The 25,631-nt window shown below is 41.5% G+C and overlaps 1 protein-coding gene across 7 annotated transcripts in view; it reads left to right on the forward strand.

Moving 5' to 3' along the window:
- Window positions 1-25,631, forward strand: part of Grip1 (glutamate receptor interacting protein 1) — a 492,514-nt gene that overhangs the window by 302,415 nt on the left and 164,468 nt on the right. For all 7 annotated transcript variants that reach the window (XM_055626000.1, XM_055626004.1, XM_055626002.1 and 4 more), the window contains exon 2: window positions 189-269. In XM_055626000.1, coding sequence (XP_055481975.1) covers window positions 189-269 — 81 coding nt within the window. The remainder of the gene's footprint in view (window positions 1-188; window positions 270-25,631) is intronic.

The following is a 25,631-nucleotide window of genomic DNA, read 5'->3' on the forward strand; positions in this document are numbered from 1 at the left end:
GAAGAACCGAATGTTCATAACATCCAGACTCATCCTAAAGCTCACCCAAACGTAGGACTCAAGTCCCCAACTCTTCCTCCTGCCCCTCATTACCTCTCTCTGGATGAAGGATTGCAGTCCATTACAGATCTTCACCATGCTCGCAAACTGGATGGAAATTAACCAAACCCTTCATTGTGCCTTTGCAGATGAGAGTCCCTACAGTAAATCTGCAAGCCAGACAAAGCCGCCCGATGGAGCATTGGCTGTGAGGAGACAGAGCATCCCAGGTTAGACCAGACTGTTGGGTATTTCAGCTGTTTTGCTTCTTTTTGAATCCTGTTATTTGGTGGTGCTAAATAATTCCAACCTGGTACCCGTGTTATTCACGGAGCGTGAACTGAGTTCTGCACGACTTGTGCAAACAATAATCAAAAGCTGGGTCAGGAAACCTTGCTGACCTGTGAGGATTCGTCTTGCAACCTACCACAGCAAAACCCTCTTTGTAAAATGCCTTGAATTGATAGCAACTCTGTCTTTTACTTGTCTTATCTCTGGTTTCAGTACTATGACTTTCAGGGCAGCATCCACTTCTTTGCTGAAGTGTCTGGCAGAGCAAAGCTGTATGCTCCTGGTATTTGTGGACAAAAACAACAACAACAACAAAACTATTTCTTTCTTTTCATCTCTTCCAACCTAGTTTTGCTTCTGTTGGATGACTCTTGTAAAACTCTGGGGCTCTGTTTCCTTGGGAAGATATGGTTTGGGTTCTTGTGAGACAATGAATGGCATCTTTCTACATGAAACATTTGTGAGAGATATATTAAAATGTCTCTACCTCAAAATGAGTATTTTGAAGCTTTGATTTTTGAGAATGGCATAAAAGCACTGTCAAATTAAAGAGGGAAGGAAATGCAAAATACTATCTCATCTTGATAATTTAAAAACCATATATGAAAACACCTCTACTTAAGAGCTGGGTTAAAAGCATTAACCCAGCTTTAAAGATTCATTTAAAACATCTTTATATATTTCATTAAGCACAGCTAAAGCTAAACTGTAGGACTTTAGACTGAAGTAATTTTGGCACTTAGGGAGTGACAACAGTGCTTCCTACATTAAGTCGAATAAGTTGGCCAATCTGTTGGTGAAAGGAGGGATGTTGCATTTGAATAAGAACAAGATGAGTCTGGTTTGAAGGAAACTTGGCTCATGATTTCTATTTGCTTTTTAAAGAGTTTCCTGTGATTGTGTTTAGTCTTCTTTGAACCTTTAGGGCTATTAGGAAACTTCATAGCTTATCAGGAGATTCGTGCATATGTTGGATCTCCTTATTTTGCTGCAGAGAAGATTCTGAAGTAATTGAGATTCTGCAATTGGTTGGTGCCATCCAGTGCCAAGATTTCTATTCCATTCTATGGAACATCATTCTTAGTGCTGATCACATTTAGAAGAACTATTGCAGCTATCTCCAAGCTGTGTTCTCAGCCATAGGAAGTGTCCAGTGTTTGAAGGTCAATGAGGTCAGCTCTATATCATCCCCTCCTTGACTTCTATACATTTGCTGGCACCTGATAGTCCTCTGCTAATAAAAAAAAAAAGAAAGAAAAAAAGACAAGAAAGTTTCTACTGCCCTTGCTCACTGGAGAAAGACACTGTAGCTCCATATTTTACAAGAATGTGAGACATTTGATTTTCTGTACCCTGGGATTCCTTACTATGGGGCTTAAAACCAATGGACCAAACTGACCACAGACAGAGACCCCTGAAGCCAGGAGTCAAAATATAATCCTCTTCTCTTATGTAGTTCTCTTCTCAGGCATGTATGTAGCCACAGTGGTAAAATGCCATAGGTTATTGTCCATGATTTCCATGAAAGCATTTTCTAATGTTGCATACTAACTTGTAACTCACTTGAGGAGACAGTCATTTTCTAAACGTCACAGAGCCTTATCTTCACATTACACTTTGGGTTAGCAGATTGGTAAGTCATAACTTATTTTATATCACACAAGGGATTCTTCATTATAGAATTTTAGTTCTTCCAGGTATGTGTGATTTAAAAGTCACCGGAATTATGAATTTTTGTAGGCTTGATTTTATGGAATTTAACTGCAAAGAAACTTCCTTTTCCTCATCTCTCATAGAACAGGGCCAGAGGGAACAGGTCTTCAAAATGCTCTTTGTTTTTAAAACAATCCCAAGAGAAAAAAGATAGAGCAGCCAGAGGGCTGAGAATCTAAATAGCTGGTAGTTCCTTACTGCTTGCTTACACAGAAAACAAGCTTTCCCAAGCCTCGCCCCAACTGACTAAGCACTCTCGCAATTCTAAGAATGCTTTGCTCTCTCGACTTAGTACCTATAAATCCCTGTTTGGGAAAAAGACGGGCATAGCCCCAGAACCTGACAAGAAGTCACATCAAAGAAATGTAAGCCAAATGTAAGGAATGTTGACAGTTCTCTTGCCATGTCCATCTTTGCTCTTGCATAGAAAATAGACAGGGGAAGAGGCCTGGTAAACACGTGTTCTCTATTTGCTGGGGCTCCCACTGAAAACCTTAGAATTGTCAGTAGACTAGGCTGGATTCAATTTCGCAGCTTTTCCCTCTCTCTCCTGTGCTCACCTTCCAATCTCACTTCTCTCAAGGTATTATTACCACCCTCCGTGCAGGGCAGGTATAATTAGCCTCCAGCGCCTCCGTGAGAAGACAATGTTCACTCACCAACCACCTTCTGATCTCTGTGGAAAGAGGCCTTCCAAGGCAGGTACTGTCCTGGGGCCATCTAATTTCGCCAGCTCCTATGGAGTATGACAATATAAGGAGGCTTCGACATTCAAAGAGCAGGCATATCCCATGTCTACATGCAAAACTGTCCATTCAGTGATCTAATAGTGATGACCGAATTTAACTATTCCTATTAGTGTTTTGTTTGATGGCTGGAAGGAGAGGATGAGGTAGGAAAGGGCAGCTTCAAATTGTTTGTAAAAGTTTGATGGCAATTGAAGCTTTTCTTGAAAGTTTTCTGCAAACACAGACCTAGAACAGGTAAGATTCCATAATGCAGGCTGTACTGTTTTCATGGCCTAGCAGAGAGTACACTTTAGCCGCTCTTTACCAAAGGGTAACTTTGAATGTTAACAGAAATATAATTTGCTTTCATTTACTTCAAAACCCAGCAACTCCATGTAAACTCAGAATTAGTATAGTAATTACTTTATAATCACAAGTCAAATATGTATCTTTCATTAAATCCTTTCATCTCCCTCCTTTCAGTTCTAAAAAAGAAGGCAATATATTAAAAGCCTCTTAGGAGCAAAATGCATTTGCTTTGGATAAAAGAAAATGCATTATTAATATTATTTGGATACTTCTCATTTAAATCATGTCTATTATGGCACAAAATATAGAAGCAAAAAGATTTTTTTTTCAGATTTTCATGAACTTTTATAAATTTTCAGTGATGATAGTAAAAAATTAGGTATGTCTGGCCCTGTGACACCGGAAGGCTAATTAAATGGTAACCTTCTGTGAAATAATTATAATAAATAAGGAAGTAAAGTTTTAATCTTATTTCAAAAGTAAAATGAATTCCAGGTTCAAAGGTATTCTGAGCTAACAGAAACCATATATCTAGCTTTATGAAAAAAAAAAAACAACCCTTTGATCTGAGGCAGCAGATTACTGGTGAAGTGAAATTAGGCCAATTAAAAGGTTGTGAAAATTACTAGTGAAAATCTGTTCATACTTTGAGTTTGACAGATCTTGAAATAGTGGGTTCCCCCTCTTCGACAGTATTTTTAACCGTCTCTGTCTGTTGTATGTAAAGGGAAGAGATGGGATACCACACTAGACTCCAAGACATAGAGAAGTATTGACTTGGCTTGCCTCTTCCTCTGCACAGGGTGTCTTTCCTGGTTCATAATGGTCTTCATAAAGAACCTTGTAAAATGAATAATAATAATAATAATATATGCAGGAAATTATTACAGCAGCAGGTATTCCTAAACCAGCTAATTTCCAAATAAAAGGCACAGAAACGTGTTAGATTTAGAATAAGCTTAAAACACTTGGGCTGGGCAGGTACCTTCTAAGCTATCTTGTCTGCTTCCTGTCCCAAATCCCAAATATTGCACATGTGCCGTTTGGGCTGCTTCAGCTCCATCAGGCCAATCCTCAGAGCGACCTGCTCTTGGCCACATGCTCCTGTTTACCCCATGGCAACTTCCTGTCTTCTCTTTGTTTCTGTCCTCTCCCCTACTACATCTTCAAGGTCCTTCTGACACCCCAAACCCAGGAAACTTAGCTCCACCTCCCTTTCTTCTGCCCAGTCACAGGATCGAGCATCCTTATTAAACAATCCGAGAAATTGGGGAGCAATCCTTACATCATGGATACAGGAGATGGTTTAACATACATCACAATGTCCGTGGCAGGGCAGTAACCAGATCTCGGGGCCCTGAAATCAGCGTCTGAAAACACAGGGCACAAGACCTTCCGCCAACACCCTGTGCTGCTGACAAATGTGGCAAGCTATGAAATATCTCTGTGACCTTTCCAAAAACTTCGGTGCACTCAGGAAAATTGTCTCAAATCTACATGCAGATTTAAATTATAAAATGTTGTGGAGGGTGTTTTTTTTTTTTTTTCCATTTGTGGACTATTAGAAAAGATATTAGTAGATTTGTACACAAATGACTGAGTCTCAGTCTTTCTTTGTTGTCCCATTTAGATGTTTGGGGTAGACATGTAAATATGAAGCTGAGAGTTTAAAATGTGTTCCCATGCTACAAGTTGTCCAGGACAGATGTTAGAATACATCCAGAAGAGTCCACATCTACTCAAAATCCACAGATCTGGGAGGAAAACTTGCCATGCCCATGACATCACAGAGAATTGGCAACTTTGAATTACAGAGAGAGAACAAATTTGAATCTTGAAGGTCCTTATGTCTCTATCATTTTCCTGTCATTGTTGTTCACACAATTTGATGCTTCAATGATCTAAATTTTCATTATTACGGCAGATATCTAGTGTGACTTTGACACCACGATTTAATAGCTATATCAATGTTCAGGCACATGAAGGCCATTTGCTCAGATCCCGAAGCCTGCTTCTACCTCACCTCTTTCAGTTCTATCACTGATAGGAGATGGGAGTCTCTGACCCCTCCAAGGATGAAATGTCATGCACAGAGTGGTGTAGCAGATACTCTCCTCCGTCACTGAGTTCGACTGTTCAGTCTGTGAGGATGTAAAGAGGGTCAGGAGATGCCCCTGTACAAACACCTTCGCTACACAGTCAGGCTGCTGGGCATAACAAGGGGCAGGGCGCATTGCACCAAAGCCCTTTCTTGTCAGCATTCAGAGAGCCCCCAACAGTAATGTCTCCAAGCAATCTGATCAGAAGGTATCTACAACGTTAGCTAAAATGTCTCAGTTACTTTTAAACAAGCTGCAAGATGGGGGTCGAGTGTTGGCAGCAATGCCACCACCCTTAGAGATTTTTCTCCCTCCTCCCCACCATAGTACTTACACTGTCTGAAATTGATAAATGTGTTACTGTTTCATTTCTCGGCCCCCTGCTAAAATGTGAGTGACACAGAAACAGGTTTTATGTTTGTTTTGTTCAGTATCTCTAGTGAAGAAGTGGCAGGTATTCAGTCAGTGTTTGTAGAACGACTAAATGAGCAAAGACTGAGGCAGTTGGCTCTCCGCGAAGACTGAGTCCTAAGGCAGTCCACCTCCTTCTAAAATGTGCAATGCCCTCTCTGGTCACAACTTACTGACTGCGCACAGTGTGCAGCAAATATTCTCATTGGTCTTGAGTCTGCACCAAACGTGGCATTTCTAAGGAAACCACACTGCCCAGAACTAACGAAGGAAATATAGATCAACTGAAACCAAAGACTTCTAAAGGTCAGAGCTCTCTCCCTTGGCTCATTTGTTTCTATTTGAGCAGATTCTCTCTATCTCTCTCTCTCTCTCTCTCTCTGTGTGTGTGTGTGTGTGTGTGTGTGTGTGTGTGTGTGTGCGCGCGCAGCCCTCCTGCACCCAAAGAAACAGTTTAAATAGTGTTTCACAATAAAACTGACAAGGTGAAGATGATTCGTTTCAGTGTTACACTATGGAAAAGGGCTAACACGTGTAAAAACGTTCTAGAATTTATAAATAGAATTGTGCAGAATAGAATCATTACTGGCTACGGCCAGGACACATTAAGAAAATCCCCAGAGAGCTGACTGAGTTTGCTGTGTGTGACTGGGATACCAACGGAGTTCTCAAGTCACGCTTAGTACAATGAGCAGTGTGATTTGTGTGCTCGGTGCTGGAGCCTTCATTAGCTATTCAGAAATGCCAATCTGTTGTATTTGAACGTCTCTCATGCCGACTGGCAAATAAACATGCCTGAACGACAACAACGGGGTGGTGATTATGCGGCAGGCGACTTCCCAGGATTACTCCTCCCTGCACGCAGTTAAAGGGAAGATTGTGGCAACTCCCTATTTTGCCTTGATGTTCCCTGAAACTCCTGTGCTACGGGGATGATGGTGTTCGGGCAAGGCCATGCTCTGGGTATGCTCAGGGATCAGAAAGGTTGGGTCTGGCCACAGCTAGTGTAGACTGTAGTATCTGAAAAACATTGTACAAGAAAGCTCGGGGCTAAGTCTTTCCCCTCCACAGCTTTTGCACCAAGGGAAACACAATTATCCCCCTTCATTAAGTTAGAGGGACCCTCAATTTGGGTTTAAAATTAAACGACTTTAGAGAATCGGGTGAGGTGAAAGCTGTGTGTCTTGACCAGCATGTGGGAAAAGTGAAGAACTGTTTCATGTAATTTACTATAGATGTGAGCCCCGGGGCCCATGGGTCTCCCTACTTATCTATAAACCTTAGATGACAGACTAGCTTTCCAGATTTCAGGCTCTCACATGGTAATGTTTTGTAATATAACTAGGCTCCACTTGTACTATAATTACTATGATTGTTAAGGAAATTTGAATGATCCTTTTCTTCATTTTTCTCTTGTACTTTAATATCCGAGATTGATGTATGAGCTCTATTTTTATAACACAAATGAATTTCCAAGCAAAAACTGAAAACAAAGGTTTATGTATTCCCTCAAAGCACCTGGCATCCACTTGCGTTTGTGTCTCACATACTTTGGGAGACACTGACTTGAGATGAGAGTCTACCAAAAAGAAGCGACCTTGAGGACCCTAACGCTCAGCATTTTATTGGCACATAAGTAGGTATCTGATTTATGGTGTGGAAAAGATCATTTACGTGGACATGGAATGCCTGTGGGGCTTCTGTTAGAGAGGAAGAGAAATGCTGAATGAGAAAGAGGACACTGCACAAAGTGAACCCGAGCCTAGGGAGTAAAAGAACGAAACGACCACTGTCCAACCTGATCCAGAGACAGAGCGCATAGGCAGAAGGAGGCCGCAATTAGTAGAGAAATATTTGCCTTTCGTCGCATGCTGTGCTTCAAATGTTGAATGAAACATTTCTGTCTCATCCCATTTCGGAGTAAGTCTTCATGCCCCTCATACAGATGAGCAAACCGATGTTCTGAGAGGAAAATCGCCTGTCAAAGGTCCCAAGGCTAGAGAGGAGGCTTGAGTAAATTCCAGATAAGTGTGACTTTTCACCGGAGTCTTGATGAGCAGTTGATGAAAGTGGTAGAGAGAATCTTTACTGATGATGAGATGTTAAAACTTTTGTCATCTGGAGACCAGCTGAGCTTCTTCTCAGAGATACCGAGAGGGTGTGAAGGTCCGTCCTGTCTGTCCAGGCCATGCCTCCATCTGTCCTCAGTGAGTGCTGCTTATGTTTAGAGATAGGTCATCGTGTAATAGCTTGGGATCCCGGGCCTCATGTAATCCTTGCTCTAAGTAACTGTGGACTTAGAAGAACTGAGGAGGTGAATGTATAGGGGTATATAGTTGTTTTTCTCTAAGTGTTGACATATGCAACCTCACTCTGCTGAAGAAAACTTATTTTCCCTTTGCCAGCAGGTTTCAATAGCAAATAACTTCTTGGTCAGGGGTAGGATCCTGTGTGCACTCCCCATTCTTCATGTTGGAACCTTGTCTGTGCAGGACCCGAGCATGTTGCCATGGTCTCTAGGCATGCATCAGGCCTGTTGTGTTTGGAGGACACTCTTTCCTTCGAGTCATCCACCACCTCTGTCTCTTAAAATTGTCTGCCTCCTCTTCCACATACATCTCTGAGCCTTGACAGGAGGGGCTTCGTGAAGATATACCATTTAGGATTGAGTTCTCCAAAGTCTTTCACTCTGCACACTGTCCACTTGTGGGTCTCTGGTTAATTCCCATTTGCTGCAAGAAGAAGCTTCTCTGATGAGGGTTGAATGAGACACTTATCTATGGGTATTGCAATAGGCCACATAGACTTTTAAATAGGTCTTCTAAAACTGGTAACACTGTAACTATGTACTTTTATCTCCTTTTTAAAACTGCACAATAATGTAAAGCCTTTAGATTATGAGTTCATGAAATAAATCACCGAGTCCTGTAAAAAGATGCCTAGAATCAGTTCATATTCATTTCCTATGATCAGAGTCAATGAATAAAGATGAAATTCATTCAATAATATAGTACATACAATTTAAATATACATCTAAATTTTTAAAAAATCTTTCTAAATATATTACTGATATAGTTATTAAACAGACATAATGAAACATTGCTCTTCTAAATTTATGTGCAAATACTTTGCAGAAAATATGCGGTCTCTTTATTCTCTGAAATTTGATAGCCCCTGATGCTATCCCACTTTCTGCTTGGAGTATAAACCACTTCATGTTGATTCCATGCCACAATACAGGCCTCACCGATCACTCTTTTCTCCAGCCAATCCTTTACTCATTCTGTAACTTCATAATCGCTCAGATGATCTTCTCTCATTTTAGATTCTGATGAGCCTCATGGTGTTCAGCATGAATAGTTAACTACTGCCACGTCCTCCCCCACCCCCACGTTTTTCTCCTCAGTCTAGTACCTCATGAGCCAGGCACTACTCCCAATGCTATGGATGTGGGTGTGCAGCAGGATTGGGTAGCTCTGTGCTTCTATGGTGGCCACTCGGGGCGGTAGATTCAGACACACAACAGATGTCTAATAGGATGTAAGGCTGTGCTAAGCACAATGAAGAGAACTGACAGAGAGTGATAAGCCAGGCATGGTGACGCATACCTTTAATACCAGCCCTCAGGAAGGAAAGGCAGGCAGACTTCTGTGAGTTCAAGGCCAGCCTGGTCTACAAATCCAGTTCAGGACAGCCAATGTTACAGAAACGCTGTCTTGAAAAAAAAATAAGAAAAGAAAGAGATAGGTGAGGAAAGAAAGACAGTGGTCATAGGTTTAAAAATAAACCTAAAGATGGCCTCTAACAGGCAGTAACATTTAATGAGCCTGAAATGAAGGATGAATTAGCCAATCAACTGAAGGAGGGAATACTATGTAAAACCAATAGTAAGTGCAAAGGCCCTGAGGTCAGAACAGACATGGCTTGGTGAGGAAATGGAATGAAGTCCATGGTTTCCAGAAAGCTGAGAGTGGCAAGGGATGAGATTGGGAAAGAAATGACACTGTTTCTCTCCAGTTTTCAGGTAAGACCATGGATGTGATTCTGGATGTGTGGAAGCTAATGCAGGCCTGGAGCAGCTGAAGCAACTAATGGAATTGCTCTTCATTTTAACCTCTCTAGCTGCCCTTGGGAGATAAGAGTGGAGGCAGGAAGGCCTATTAGAAAGCTGCCTTAGTATTATGACATCCTACACCAGTGGAGGAGGAAGTAGCGAATGATGGTCAGATTTTTAAGGTGAAAAAGAAGAAAAAAAAATGTGGATATGGGGATGGAGATGGCAGTAGTGAAAACTGCTCAATTGATGAAGCACCACAAAATACATGGAAAAGCATGGAGCGATTCTTCAGTTTTCAGTCCTATTCCCTGGGTAAATACTGAAACCAGTTACAAAGACAGAGATCCAACAACAAGTGGGGTGCCAGTGGGAGATGGACAATAATAACCCGAAGATCTGGGTCTGCCATTGTGGAGGTGGAATCTGTGTCTTTGGGAGTAACTGAAATCATCTAGGTAGTTCAGGAAGATTGAGAGGAAGGTCCAGGGCCTGAACCTGGTACATAGCAGTTCTCAGTGGTCATCAGTAAGAGACAACTCAACAAAAGGCATGTTAAAAACAGAGGTATAAGGGAGGTAGAAAGTCAAGAAAGTATGGTACCCTATGTCTCAGTAAGATCCAAGTGGCACTATGGTGGGTGAGTCAAATAGTAAAACAGATAAATAGAGATGCAAATATAAAAGGAGATAGAAAGCTTGTGTGCTAATCAGGTTACTCTGTTCAGGAGGAAGTTGCTGTGAAGAGCTTAGGTACCCAGACCAGCCAGAGTTCCCCAGGAGGGAAGAAAGTGCAGAGGCTGTAGTATAGCAGAGCACCCAATAAGAAGTTATGTGAAAAAGAAGAGGTGAAGTTCTTCAAGAAGTATGAGGGAAAGGGATGTTAAGGCTTCCAGAAAGAAGAGATGCCATTTGAAAGACTGAGTGCATTTCCTGAGTCATGCCAGGGAATCCACATGTAGCACTGAGTATATAACTCTTCTCTGTCATAAACCCTGCCTCCTCCAATCCAAAGGGGATGAAGCAGGCTCACCTTTCTGATGCTAGCACCCATAGCATACCCACATATCATACAATGGCTTCATTAGTCACTCTGCCACCATTTCTTTTTCCACATTTATTTCTTATGACCTCCCAAGATGCTTCATCAGAAGTTTTAAGGCTTTTGGGTAGTTGTATTGGTCACTCTTCTTTTGCTGTGCTAAGAAAACCATGACCAAGGCAACTTATAAAAATGAGTTTATCAGGGCTTCCAATTTCAGAAGGTGAGTCCCTGACCATCATGGTAGAGAACATGACTGCCAGCAGGCTAGCACGTTGATGGAGCAGATATTGAAAGCTTGCATCTGATTCACAAGCAGAAGGTAGAGAGTAAATGGGAAATGGTGTGGACTTTTAAAACCTCAGTGCCTGCCCCCAGTGACGAAGCTCCTCCAACAAGGATAAGCCACACCTTATCCTTTTAAAATAGGGCTGCCAACTGAGGACCAAACATTCACATACAAGTCTATGGAACCATCCTTATTTACACCAACACAACAGTTTAGTATATTCTGTTTCAAGTTGTTCTGCAACTGCTTCTAGCAGCTTCTAGAGTCATCTCTACTTCAAGGTTATAGTCTTTTCAATTCAAAGAAATGTTTTTCTATTAAAAGTTCCCCCATGGGCTGGAGAGATGGCTCAGTGGTCAAGAGCACTGACTGCTCCTCTCGAAGACCCAGGTTCAATTCCCAGCACCCATATGGCAGTTCACAACTGTCTGTAATTCCAAGATCTGATACCCTCATACAGACATACATGCAGGCAAAACAAAAAATAAAGTCTTTTTTAAAAAGTTCTCTCTCAAATACTGACAAGTTTTTCCCTGCAGGATTCTGCTGGGTGTGGCCCAGATTTGCTTTATCTGCCTCAGAATCACATCGCTTTATACAAGTCACTTTACACTCCTTACAAAGTGATAAGGTAGAAATAGGACTCAGACTATTTTCATACCTACGTCTTACACACACGCACTCTCTCTTCCTCTGAATTCTGCTTTCAATATTAAAACTCCTATATACGGTTTGTTGACTTCAGTATGTTTAGGTACATGAAACAGGCTGTATTACAAAGCAACCCCCACTTTTTCACATTTCTGCCTATTAAGTATTTATTGTGCCAACTGACTGAATTTTCCCACCCTGGGCCTTAGCGGATTGACTATTCTAACTATTTTGATCTTCCTTCATACCAGTCATTTGCATGCTTGAATGCATTTACCATCACTTCCTGCCACTGTTGCTTTCAAACACATTCCTTCCTAAGTTCTTTGCTCCGTGTGACATTATTTCCATTCTCAGGTAGCCTTTCTCAGTTTGTCAATGCTCCTTGGCATTCACTAGAACAAACTGAACACTTCCTTTGACTATGGAATGAAGAAGACAAACTACAAGCAACTCATGACTTTCTCTGGTTAAGGTGTAGATTATGATTGTACTTTTAAATGAAGTAATATTTGCATTGAACTTTCTGTCAGCTAAGACTAACAGGTCTTGATCTCATGACTTCTTGAGACTAGATTCTTCTCCCTTCAGTAACACTTCTTATAATACCAGGCAATCGACAGCTTTTGTTCAATTTTCTGAAGATTTATTTCCATAATACTTATCTAGATTTGAGAAGAGGAAGAAGTCTAACATTTCTAGATACCAATCAGATACCAAAACAACAACAAAAATTAGTCTAGGAATGTACTCAGTCTTACAAATGAAGAAATTAAGGCTCACAGGGGCTGAAGTATCATGCCCAAATTATATTCACTAGTGTGTATGCATGCATGTATGAGTATGTGTGTTCGTGTGTGTGTGTGTGTGTGTGTGTGTGTGGGTGGGTGTGGGTGTGTGTGTGTGGGTGTGTGTGTGTTCAACCACCTTAATCTTTCAGCTGAGAACTGACTCAGAAATTATTTACATTCGGCTCTGGCTTGGAAACAGATTGTCCTCCTGATTATTGCATACATATAATGCCCTGCTTAGAAGAGAATTATCCACAAACTTGTTGAGCATTTAACAAATGTTAAGAATGACAAGCATCACTCTGCTGAAAGCAGATGGCTGTGTCCCTCCCCAAATCCTCACTTCTCTCCCAGAGACACTGATTTTCAGGCTTTGGGTGTGTCGGTCTCAGAGAACCTCAGAGCTCTAAACTTTCAGCTCACTGGTTGTTAAGAGAGGTCTTTATAAAGAATGAATCTTCACAAAAAGTAATATCAATGAATTGACACTGCCTGGAAGTACTGTATCAGACTCAGCTCTCCAGAGAACAAACAAACAGGACACAGTAAGGAAGCATTTCTGTAGCGGGTACCGTAATGGATCGCCCACCACACACACACACACACACACCATCATCAATCTTAAATATTTCAGGTCATAAGAACATAGGGTTAGTGTGTCCTGAATTATCTTAAAGGCAGAAGTAGAGCTCATAGGCAAGCAGTTCGCAGTTAGTGCTATTTCCCTGCTACAGGGTAGCCACGGTTTTGCCAGAGAATACTGAGAGACAACACTTGTTGCTCTTCCTGGCCTTTCATCCTCTCAGCTGATGGACAGGGCTGCCCATACCTCCTCCATTCAGCAATGTGGCTAACACGTTATTTGGATGTTTGATTCATGCTGTTGGGATACAGTGTGGGAAAATCGATTTGGAAGCAATTTAAGGCTGTGCGTGTTATCAGTTGGGAACACCATCTGGGGCTACCCTGCCTTGTTCCGGTGCCAGCATCCCAGCTACCTGCTGCTCTGTAGAAATAAGCTGGTTGCTTAAGTTTCATGCTTCAGCTTTCGCATTGTGTGAAATGGGACTACAATGGGGATTATGTACGTTAATACACATGAAGCATCTATATTAATTATCTATTTCTGCTTAACAATATTAGCAGAAATCCAGCAGCTTAAAGCCGTATACATGTATTATCTCTCCATTTCTGCATATTAGGATATTGAACGTGGCTTATCTGCCTTCCCTAGGGTCTTACAAAGCAGGAGTGTTATCTGAGGTTTGACGAAGGAGGATTCTATTCCCAAGCTCACTCAGTCCATTGGCAGACTTGAGTTCAGGACTTCAATTACATTATCTTCCAGGGGTCACCTTTAGCCCCCATCTCTGTCCTCTACCTCACAGACCACAAAGGAAGGAAGTCACCAGCAGGGTGGGCCCAGAAGTCAGCACACAAATGTTTGAATGTACATCTGGAACCTTTGCAAATCCTCCTGGTTAGGTACCAGTCACAGACCTCACCATATCCACAAGAGGGATTGTTTTAGCATCACTGTGCTCACCATTAACTCCCTAAGGGAGGAAAGAGCTGCACGGGCTTGTAGTTTAGGAAGGTTTTCGGTGTTAGTGTGGCCCTTTCTAAAGCCCGCTCCCGGTAACCATCACCGCTTGCTGGGTCCCACTTCCATTCAAACAGCAACATAGCCTGGAAAGTAAGCATCCTAAGCCAGACCCAATGGGAGACATTTCAACCTTAAATCATAAGTGTAGGGCAATGTCAGTTGAACATAGAGGGTTTGGGACCACGGAGGCTCCGAAGAATGTGTGTGCTATAGCTCATGAAATCAGTCATGTTAAGTGCTTCATCCTGGTACTTATTCACCAGAGCTGATGTCTGAATGAGTTTCTCACCTGGGGGCGTGTGAGCTATTCAGACAGGATGCGGGTGGTGATTGCAGGCAGACAGGCAGAAAAACAAGTGTAGGTGGTCTTGAATCAGCAAGGTCGTCTGAGACTTTTGTCTGTTCTGCTGCTGAGCCAGATGAAGGAACAGCCATTTCCTCCAGTCTCCTGAAGCATCTTTCCCCGTGCATTGGCGCTTTCCCTGTTGTATGCTGCATAGTTCCATTCCTACCTGACCAGCCTCTGCTGAAGAGGAAGCTGAAGAATCCTGTGTGGTTTTCTCTGAAAATGCCAAAAGTCACCTTCATACCGCAAGACATAGAAGTACTTTTTTCTTTCCTGTCAGATATGAGTTCATCTCTTTTTTTTATTATTATTATTTTACACTTTATTCACTTTGTATCCCCCCATAAGCCCCTTCCTCCTCCCTTCCCGATCCCACCCTCCCTCCCTCTTCTTCATGCATGCCCCTCCCCAAGTCCATTGATAGGGGAGGTCCTCCTCTCCTTCCTTCTGATGAGTTCATCTCTTAAGAAAAGAGATCTGCCTGGGCTCTGTTTCTCTTTGTGTCTCTCAAGATCCTTAACCACATTTGTGTGTCTGCGCTGCCCATAAAAGGACCACGTGCCACCTGCTGGAACAGAACTGGCGACAGGTTGGCCTCTGTGCTATCTAGATCAGCTGCTGTTGTGCAGCGTTACACCCATCTGATTCTCTCTCGGATTCCTTCCTGTGCCTCCACAGTGTGCATAGTGGGCTGATAAATGTAGGCTTTCTCTTCGGCACCCCAGTCCTGGGAGAAGGTTGATGAGGCTCATCTGTGGATGACCGGATAGAATCCAGATACGTGTCTCTCACTCATCAGAGGTTATTCATTGGAAACTAACATGGGCTTGCATATTAAGTTTAGGAACCGCATAGTCGAGTCCTGGATCTTCATTAAGTCTTTAGAAAACATAACCCGAGAACAACTTGTGACACATATGTAAACAAACATGCCCTGTATCGTGTTCATTTTTATGCAGGCTCTGCTGGCCTGGGAAGGGCACGCGGGGGTGTCTGAGGACCTCTACATCTATGCTAATCACCAAATATTAAACATATCATAACTGTGATGCCACCCTGTTATTTCTTTAATTTAGGCAATTTCCCGGCAGAGTATAGAGGTGTTAATTGCTTTTGCACTGCTTTGGTTGACAGATATGTCCTTTCCCACCTAGGTAAGAGAAGCAATTATTGTAATGCTCTTGTGGGCTTGGTGCGATATTCTTTAATGGATTTGAAAGGCATTGTGCTTTTAAAGGGAAACCGCCCACCATTCCGTTCATGTTTGAAAACAAGAGCAGACAGCATATTCAGGCCACATGATGAAACTGTGAGGGAGGAATGTAAAAATGGGGGGGGGAGGAAGACAGAAATAATGTTTTTCAGAAAATATATATTCATATTTCAGATAAGAGAAAACACACTCCAATGTATGAATAGATCACTGGACTGAACAGAGATTAAAACAGAATAGGGGTAACCCTTTTCTTTAGATACTCGGCAAAATATGTTTTCCCAGAATTCTAAAACAAAATGTTATTCCCTGGAACTGGTGTGGACCTCTAAACAAGAGTTTGACAAGTTGCTAGCTCAATTCAAATCACAAAATATTCTTTTATCCATTGTGTGAAAGTCACTTTCACAATACGCACTGGCAAGGCAATTTGTTTTAATGTTTCATGTCTACACCCAAGAAGCAAAAGAAAAATAGTCTCGGAACTCTTTGCTAGAATCTGGATCTCTGTTTTGATAAGAAGTCACGTCAGCAAGTGGGTCAGTCCTTGTTAAACAATGTCATTGTGGAAAGAAAGTTGAATTTTAAATTACAGCCAATGTTTCTAAGTTCTAACAGATTTTCCCGATGTGGGCCCTTAGGCAAGGTTTCCGTCCTTGGAAATTTTTCTGCATTTTATCTTTGGTATTGTAGATCCTGACAGGAATCAAACGTGTGGATGTACAGGCTAAGCCAAGTGCTACACAGATGGGAAGGCATTAAAGCAGTGGTTCTCAGCCTGTGGGTCGTGACCCCTTTGGGGGCTGAATAGTTCTTTCACAGTGTTTGCATATTAGGTCTCTTGCATATCAAACACTTACACTATGATTCATAACAATAGCAAAACTCCAGTTATAAAATAGCAATGAAATAATTTTATGGTTGGGGGTCACCACAACAGGAAAAACTGTATTAAAGGTTCACGTTAAGGAGGTTTGAGAACCACTGATTAAGGAAGATGTACACTTCGTGGCACCTGAAATCTATACAAATTGAGAAGACAATGTCATAGCTTTCAAAATCAACCAAACCTTACAAAGATATGAATATGTCACTGGGATCTTTCCCAAGACTTTGAAAGATGCCTATGCCAGAGGAATTCACAGAAGTGTGTCAGTGACTTCCCATGTGCATTGTGATTATAGACTAAAGAATGCCAGAGCTGGAATGACTGTACCTTCCAGTGGGCATGTTAGGTTACAGGATTAGAAATATTCACAACATCTTATGTAAAGGAGCAGGAGAAAACACAGGCAAGAAGAGATGAAGATGAGGCCAGAGACTTGGGGGCTATACCTATTTGGCCTCCTTCTCTCTGGGTGCTTTGAAAATCTCACTTTAAAATGGAATTTAAAAAAAAAATATGTTATATCTGAAGACCCAGGCTCTTGCTGTTCTATACTTTTCAACATCTGTGAAAAAAAGAAGCATTTTATAGTCATTCTTTTTTTATTTTTTATTTTTTTAATATTAGTTACAGTTTATTAACTCTATCCCAGCTGTATCCCGCTCCCTTATTCCTTCCCAACCCCACCCTTCCTCCCTCATCTCCTCCCTGTCCCTTTCCAAGTCCACTGATAGGGGAAGACCTCCTCCCCTTTTATCTGACCCTGGTTTATCAGGTATCTTCAGGACTAGCTGCAAAGTCCTCCTCTGTGGCCTCTGAGGGCTGCTCCTCCCTCAGGGTGGGGGTGGGGGAGAGGTCAAAGAGCCAGCCATTGAGTTCATGTCAGAAATAATCCCTGTTTCCCTTACTAGGGTACCCACTTGGATACTGAGCTACCATGGGCTACATCCAAACAGAAGTTCTAGGTTATATCCATACAAGGTCCTTGGTTGGTGAAACAGTCTCATAAAAGACCCCTGTGCCCAGATATTTGGTCCTTGTGGATCTCCTGTTCTCTCCAAGTCATACTAACTTCCCCTTCTTTCATATGATTCCCTGCACTCTGCCGAAGGTTTTGCTATGAGTCTCAGTATCTGCTTGGCTCTACCTAGCAGTGTATCGTCATTCTTAAGCTGGTAGAATTTGTAATTTCATCAGTCTTGTCCATGAATGGCTTGGTTCAGACTCTTGGTGATGAAATTCTTGGTGATGTAATCACACTTATGTCATCAGGCTTTCAGGAACTGTCTTTTACACAATGAACTATCTCAGCCATTCCTACAGAGTAAGTGACCATAGAGAACCCAACTCCCGTTAATAGATCCACAGCACAACCTCCACACCAAAAGCTGATGGAATATTGAGGAAGGGAGGCAGAAAGAGGATGCCTGCTGCTAGGTAGCATTTTCCAGAAATGACAGAGATGCATCCATGAAATCTCAACAATGTGGTTACCTTCATGATAACTGTACCAGTTGACAGGCCAAAGAGGATATAGTCTAAGTTTCACAAGATCCTATCCCTAGTTGAAAAACTTTAGACTGGCAGTGGCTACTGAAAGATGAAACTAGATTCAATAGGTTATCTAACCCCAAATGCTCAGCTCAAAGCATATGTACATATGAGCAACAGTGTATTATTATTATTACAATAATAATTATAAAAGAAGAGGATGTTAACCCAAGAAGCAGTGGAGGAAGGGAAGTTTTGGAAGGGGAAAAGAGAGGAGTGGAAATGATGTAAATACAGTGTATCCATGGATAACATTGTTAAAATCAGCAATCCCAGCACTTGGCAGGTAGAGGCAGGCAGATCTCTGTGAGTTCAAGCTTAGTCTGGTCTACAAAGCTTTCAGACCAGCCCTGCCTACATAATAAGACCCTGTCTCAAATAAATGTCAGATTTTATTTTAAAACACAGCCCTGCAAACTGGGGACAAAACACTCAAAATGTAAGCTTCTGAGGGTATTTCACCATAACAGTAAAAATCAAAACTTGTCAGTGAAGCTCATCAGCTTGACTGAAAATCCAGGAAACAAAAACTGAACACAGCCTGGGCAATGCTACATCGCCAGGTTCTTGATACCCAGAGAACAATATTGTAAGGAAAACACAGACAACTAACACTGGTTCTGAAGGTGAAGGCAGAAGAGGTCTCAGGAAATGCCAAAGCTAATTTACTTCACTTGCTTTCCCTGCTCATGTAGGTCCTTTGAGGTCTTTCATAACTACAAAATCATTAAGCGCTTAGCAATAAGAAGTCATCATAATTCTAATTTAATGGAAAGCATTGTCTTTATGCTTTAGACTTGGTGGTATTTTGAAGGGAATGAGCTATGATGAGTTTTTAAATCATGAATTTTAGTTTCTGATTTTTTTTTTTTTAGTTCAGAGATTAAGGCAGAGTAAGGCCTTAGTGACTTACCCAAGGCCATACAGATGGTTTACCTAATAAAACACTCATAAATATTTACAAAATAAAACACTAGTGAATATTTTTCGAGTTGCCATCTCTGGTTTGCCCCGGACTAAGCCTTTGATCTGATAATCACTACTGATTGTATTATTATGATTTTTATTTCTTAAGATATTTATTTCTTACTTGCACAAAAATTTCTTAAAAGCTAGGACTTTGCCCTTTTTGCTTGATAATGAAGTATTTAGCATGTAGCAACCGATCAGCAGGAGAGGATGGATGGATGAACAGATGGATGGATGGATGGATGGATGGATGGATGGATGGATGGATGGATAGATGGAATGGTATTACATGGGTCGGGATAGCTGAAACATTCACATGTAGAGTGATGCTAGGAGATAATTGTATTTTGGTGAGGTGATATTCACTGTGGTTGACACACTAAACAAACAAGCAAACAAAAAATGGAGCCAAAGAGGTATTGGTGAGTTTGTTAACTCCTGTGCTGCTTATTCTAGTGATGAGCAACAATATAGAGTTTTGTTTTGTTTTTTAATGTTTGGATCAGAAACAAAAAGAGCTGGACCAGGCTGGGAGTCAAGAGAGAGTGACATCAACTTGTTAGTATAGAGAAGTAGGACATGAGACTTGTCCTCGCTGTGGTCAGCTCAGACTCCTCCAGCCCAGAATTCCAGTGGGTCTTAGGCAGGGCTGTAATGAAATGCAGACTGACTGCAGCCAGCCTGTAGGCTTCTCCGTGGAGGCCTCACGTCTCCCTCGGTGCATCGCCTCTTGGTTATCTGCAGTGACTGCACTATTAGTTTCCATCTGTTCCTTTGTTTGAAATGGATCATGTCTCATAAAACAAAGGAAAGTCAAATACAGGCCCCTGACATATGGCGTCTGTAGTGAAATAAGAGTGACTGACTTGGAATTACTCTGGTGGCTAGAAGTCAGCCGAGCATGCCTTGGCTTCCGGTCCTTTTCCAGTAACTTTGGATACACAGTCTTGTGTCCACTCTGTGATGACCCTGAAAATGTCTGTTTTGTCAAGATTCAGCTCTGTGTATGTAAAAATAATACAAATTCTGCTAAATGAAAGAGCCTGATTTTTAAGTTCCCTTTTCTGGACCCATGAAATGGACTGTTATATCTCTCATGGGGTTGTTGTGAAAACTAAGTTGGGTAGAAGGTACAAAAATGTCTTGAAGTGTATAAAATACTTGAAAATACTGGATAGCCTTTCAAAGTACCAGGGGCATTTTCAAATTTATCTTTTAAGACAAGGGATCTGAATTCTCAGTTATCCACAGGAGGAGGAAGCCAAACTTACCTCCTATATCATTAAGTTCTTTCACCAGATTGTTGAAGGTTCTTTCACTTGGACATCGGCGGGGTGGGGGCGGGGGACTCTAAGCCTTTTCTTTTCAGTTGTTCTGGAAGGAGCAATAACTCCAGTGTGCAGCCAGCCCCCTCTTCAGGTAGCAGTGCTTCTGCCTCAGTCCACAAACATGGCTTCCAAGAGTGTGCTGCAGATGTGATCCTATCTGTGGTTTGGGTTCATCCTCCTTAGTGCTCCTACCTTCTCGCCTATCCCGCTAGATAAGACATATCTTCCATCTCCTATGGTTCAGCTGGACCAGAGAATCTGTTCACTTGACACACAGTGTTGATCACAGGTAGCTATCCAAACAGATGGATAGAATGAATTATTTTCTCTAACGGCATGTCATGGATTAGCTAAACAAGTTTTGATCACTTCATTTCTCTCTTAGGTGGAAGTGAGTGTATGAAGGTAGGTAGATTTCCTGTTTCCATCTAAACAGCCTAAACTTCTAAGGACACTTCTGTAACTTACAAGGCACTTCTCCAGCACCGTGGGTCCCTTTCAGGCTCCCGGGCCATGCTGTGCACAGAGGGCACACCATGAAGATCTTTAGTAGGGACGTTTGCCTCAGATATTTAGAATGTGAACTGCAGAACAGTAAGGGTGTCAACTATTAGTCTTTGCCACAGGTAGCTGCTGGTACAGAGGCTGGCAATTACAGGTGGGCAAAAAAATATTTTTGAGCTGAAACAGTCCACAAGCAGCTGTAAAAATGTAGTTAACTTCCTTAGGGGAACACTGAGGAGCGAGTGTAATTTCAGAGCTAGCCTGGTCAATTGCTGGAGTTTAATGTGGAATATCCACTTCTCAATCATGTCAACAATTTGCACCAAGAGATTTCACTGCTTGGAAGTGAAAGTCATAAAAGCTGAGCTCTTTGAAGGAAAATTGCTTGGAGCCCATTCAGCTTCTCCTCCTCCTCCTCCTCCTCCTCCTCCTCCTCCTCCTCCTCCTCCTCCTCTTCTCCTTCTTCTTCCTCTTCTTCAATGGTTCTTATGGACTCTCATGTCTAAATACCCATCCAGCAGCCATAGAGCTGTGTAAGAGAAGTCGGAAGTAGGTCAACCTCATCCTGTCTCTGACATCTCCTGGCATATTTTCATTTAGATTATCAGGTAATCGAGTCAGGATGGGTCATTGACAGGCGTGGGCACTCCATACTGGCCTATCACTTGTAGGTCACATGCGTGCATGCCATCTCTTGCTGTGCTCTTTGATTGACACATTGCTCAGAAACGATCCTGTAGGGCAGAGGTTCTCAACCCTCCTCATGCTGCGACCCTTTAATATCGTTCCTCATGCTATCATGACCCCCAACCATAAAATTACTTTTGCTGCCACTTCCTAACTGTAATTTTGCTACTGTCATAAATCATAATCTTAATATCTGATATGCAGGATATCTGATGTGCAACCCCTTCCCCCGTGAGTCTCTACAGATCCTGATTTCTTTTTAAGAAGGTTTTGGATAGGCTACCAAAGAGTCCCTACTTATGAATGAATTCCTCTGAAATGACTTTAAAGCTATTTTGGGTTGAAAGTGCAGTTTTCATTATATTCTCCAAATAGTCTGTGACTCCACACAAGATTAAACATCACAGGAATTATATGTGAAGATCTGCCAGCGTGCGTACTTGGAATCTTCCAGATAACAGTGATTTGAGTTAGTTCCAAGGCTAACACATAGTAAACACTGCAAGACAGGTGCTGTTGTAAATTGTTCATCACAACTTTACCACTGAATATTCAAAACACCCTAAAGGACACATATCGTTGTTATCCCTATTTTAGAAATAAGGAAAGTATAAACACACACATTCATATACACACTCACACACAGGCACACACATATTCACACAGATCGGTCACACTCACAGTCACGCACACCTGCTCTCTCTCTCTCTCTCTCTCTCTCTCACACACACACAGATAGGCAGACAGACAGAGGACATCAGCAGTCTCCCCAAAAAGGAGCTGATCTGAATACCACATACTTTTGTATTTACTTCCACGTATTTGGAAATCCCCTGTCTTTTGAAATAACCCTAAGAATTAAAAACATACAGGTATGAATCCGGCTGTCCCCATCACCGCTGAGATCAATCCTGAGCATAATTTTAGTTCACGTGGAAACTCACGCTGACTATTTGTATGCTGCACATCCACTAATCTAATTTATACTCTGACTCCCAGAGGATGGAGAGTTTCTGGTATAATTCTTCATGTCACTGCACAGCAGGGGAATGCTCCGACAGACTTTCTTCTACTAGGCTGTGGCAAGAACTGAGACTGAAAATGCAGCTGATTCTTGTAGGAACCCAGCTTTTATCCCTGCAGCTTTGCTGAGTCAAACAACGCTAGGGAGAGCCTGAAATGAGTATTGGAAAAGGCACCTGTTTATCTCCTGAGAGGGATAAACTTCCTAGTGATATCACTGAGAGTAATATACAGACAGAGCACACAGCATGAGCAATAATATTCTTTCTGAAAGTCATATGCAGGTATACCCACGGTATTTTGGTGTGAATTTCCATTACCAAGGCATTTGTTAAAATAATAATCATAACAATAATAATGGTAATTAATAATCGTAACAATAACTAATAATTGTAACAATCAGCCAGTAAACTTAGGAAAATAACTTTTCTGTTGTTCTTTCATCAAGTTGCTATTGTACCAATGAGTTGTTATTCTATTAGCCACAAGCCAGGGCTTACCGCTGACTTGTTCATTCACTCAGCAGGTACAAAGATACATCTTTGTACTGCCACCACTACCCACACTAAGGACACAGAAGGAAAGAAAGACAATCTCTGACCCCAGAATTTCCAGATATGTGACTTACTGTTGGGAGCTTTCATCAATAGTATTCCTCTTTCTCTGTTTAAGGTATTTTTTTTAATCTATGCAGTTGATTAAACTTGTAGAAGCAAAGAACTTCACCAGCATCTATTTTGCTGACCTTGCTCCCTGTAGATTTTATGAACATGCCTTCCCTTTGAACGCTAAGTTATAGAATGAGGGTCTTATAGACCACTTTGAGATATAACAAAAACAACCCAAGTCAGTGTTAGAGTGGTGGCAAGATGACAAAAGGCTCAGTGATTTAAAAACCCTGACTAGTCTTCCAGAGGATCCAGGCTTTAATGCTAGGAACCCACATGACAGCTCACACTGTCGGTAACTTCTGTCCCAGAGGGATGAGTGCTGTCTTCAAAGTTTCTCCTCAGGAACCAGGCATGCGTAGAGTGCACAGGCATACACCTGACAAATCACCCATACACACAAAATAAAATTTAGCTAAGATAAAACTTTATTCATAGCTTCAATCTCATAGGTTTCTCTTCTGTGTGATTCTGTGTATTGTGTCTTACTCCAGTCACTTGGGAACCACAAAGCTCCCTGTATTTTTTAGATTCCTTTTCTTAGGCACAGATACCAAAATTCGCCAGGGAAGCAAACCCTGGCTTAAGTTTTCTTTGCCCTCCTCTTGCTCACACGTCTGAATCCATCCCTAACTCAGGCATTGCTCCTTGTTGGTGTGTCTGGAGTCTGTGCCTTCTGCATAAACATTGAAATATCTGTTTCTCACACTGCCTGTGTGGGGCACAGCCAGCCACCTGCAGCCAGATTCACCTGACTGTGCTGTCTGGGCATTTGCCTTTGAAGTCGGGTATGAATGGAACATGAGCTGCTGCCCTTGAAATATGATGGCTTTCGGGAAAGCTCTTCTGCTTATTCCATTTTCTGGGTGCAGTCATGCTGAAATAAGGAATGCTGTGGCACAAGTTTCCAAGCTTTTTTTTTAGGAAATCCTTACATTCTTGGTAATTTCAGACCATACAAATGAAGACCCAAAAGTTATTCTACAGTTGAGTCCAAATAATATAGTGCATAGATTCTCCCAACGACTTATGATCTGAAAAACGTAAAATGAAGTTTATTTCAGGCTCAAGTAACACTAATATTTAATAAAGGTTTGCGTGTTTGCCATACATTGTACTCCTTCTCAGACCCTCAAACCCAATTAACATCTGCAAACTTAGTTCCTGCTCCTCGCTGATTTTCCCATGATCTTGCTTTGATCATGGATAGCATCCATGAGAAAAATCTCTGCTTCAAAACAGTAAGCCATCTACAAAAGCCATGTAGTATGATCAGGTGTTTAAATGGTAGGTGCCATTGCTTCCAACAGATGCTAAGTACGACCGCGTTTCCCTCAAGAAAAAGTGAAACCTCTCGTAACGGTGCCGTGACTATGAAACCTGAAGTGCCTCTCTGTGCAGTTTGGCAATCAGAGCCTTTGGGGAAGTGGCAAAATGCAGGGAAGAAAGAGCACAGACCCATGATTCTAAGGGAAACTGCTGACTGTTGATGGGAAACACCCACCTGGAAATAGGTATGGACAGAATTAACCCTGTTGTATTTGTATCTGTAATTGTTATTGCTGGTACAATATGGACCACGTGGCTAATGTGTTATACCTCTACACTGGCTTCCTAGTAGCTGGTTTCCACCTGGAGGTAAAATGCTTTTTCTCATGGCATTTCATTCAGCCCAAACTATTGCTTCATACTAGCATTTTATAGAAGAACCTTTGTGTAAGGTTCAGGTCTGGGAAATTCTCTTTGGTTCCCAATTTCTTCCCAGCAGTCTCTCCTCAGATAACAAACCCTATATTATCACGTTGCAGGTTTGACAAGATTTCAGCATAACCCAGTGCTTTTAAATAAGGCTGGTTCTCATATAAACTGACATGGATCAATTCTTGAAAGACACAGCTATGGGCCCCCTAACATGAAACAGATAATTTGAGTAGTCTTAACACTATTAAGGAAACTGAATTTGTGGGTTTTAAATTTTCCCAAGAAACCTGCCAGTCTAGATGGCTTCACTGGATGATTTTACCAAATAATTAACAATTCTGTATAATATCTTCTAGATAATGCAAAAAATTTCCTGATTCATTTTAGAAAGGTAATGTCATCCTTATGTCAACATGAAAGACAACACACACACACACACACACAAATAAAATGTAAAGGTCACATCATTCCTGAATTGAATAGAGGGATTATTAATACAAGAATTTGCAATAGAATTCAACAACTTGTTTTTTTAAATAGTATGATCAAACTGTGCTCATTTTAGAAATACAAGGTTTACTCAATACCAGAAAAATCTTTTACTGTAATTCAACATATTGTCAAGCTAAAAATAAATAAATAAATAAAGACATTGATCAATGCAAAACAATTGAAAAAATGTAACATACTAATGGCTTTAGAAATCTCTTTGAAAGTTAAAAACAATGATTAC

Source organism: Psammomys obesus, unplaced genomic scaffold, assembly GCF_907164565.1.
Source record: "Psammomys obesus unplaced genomic scaffold, mPsaObe1.curated_primary_1811, whole genome shotgun sequence".
Lineage (NCBI taxonomy): Eukaryota > Metazoa > Chordata > Mammalia > Rodentia > Muridae > Psammomys > Psammomys obesus.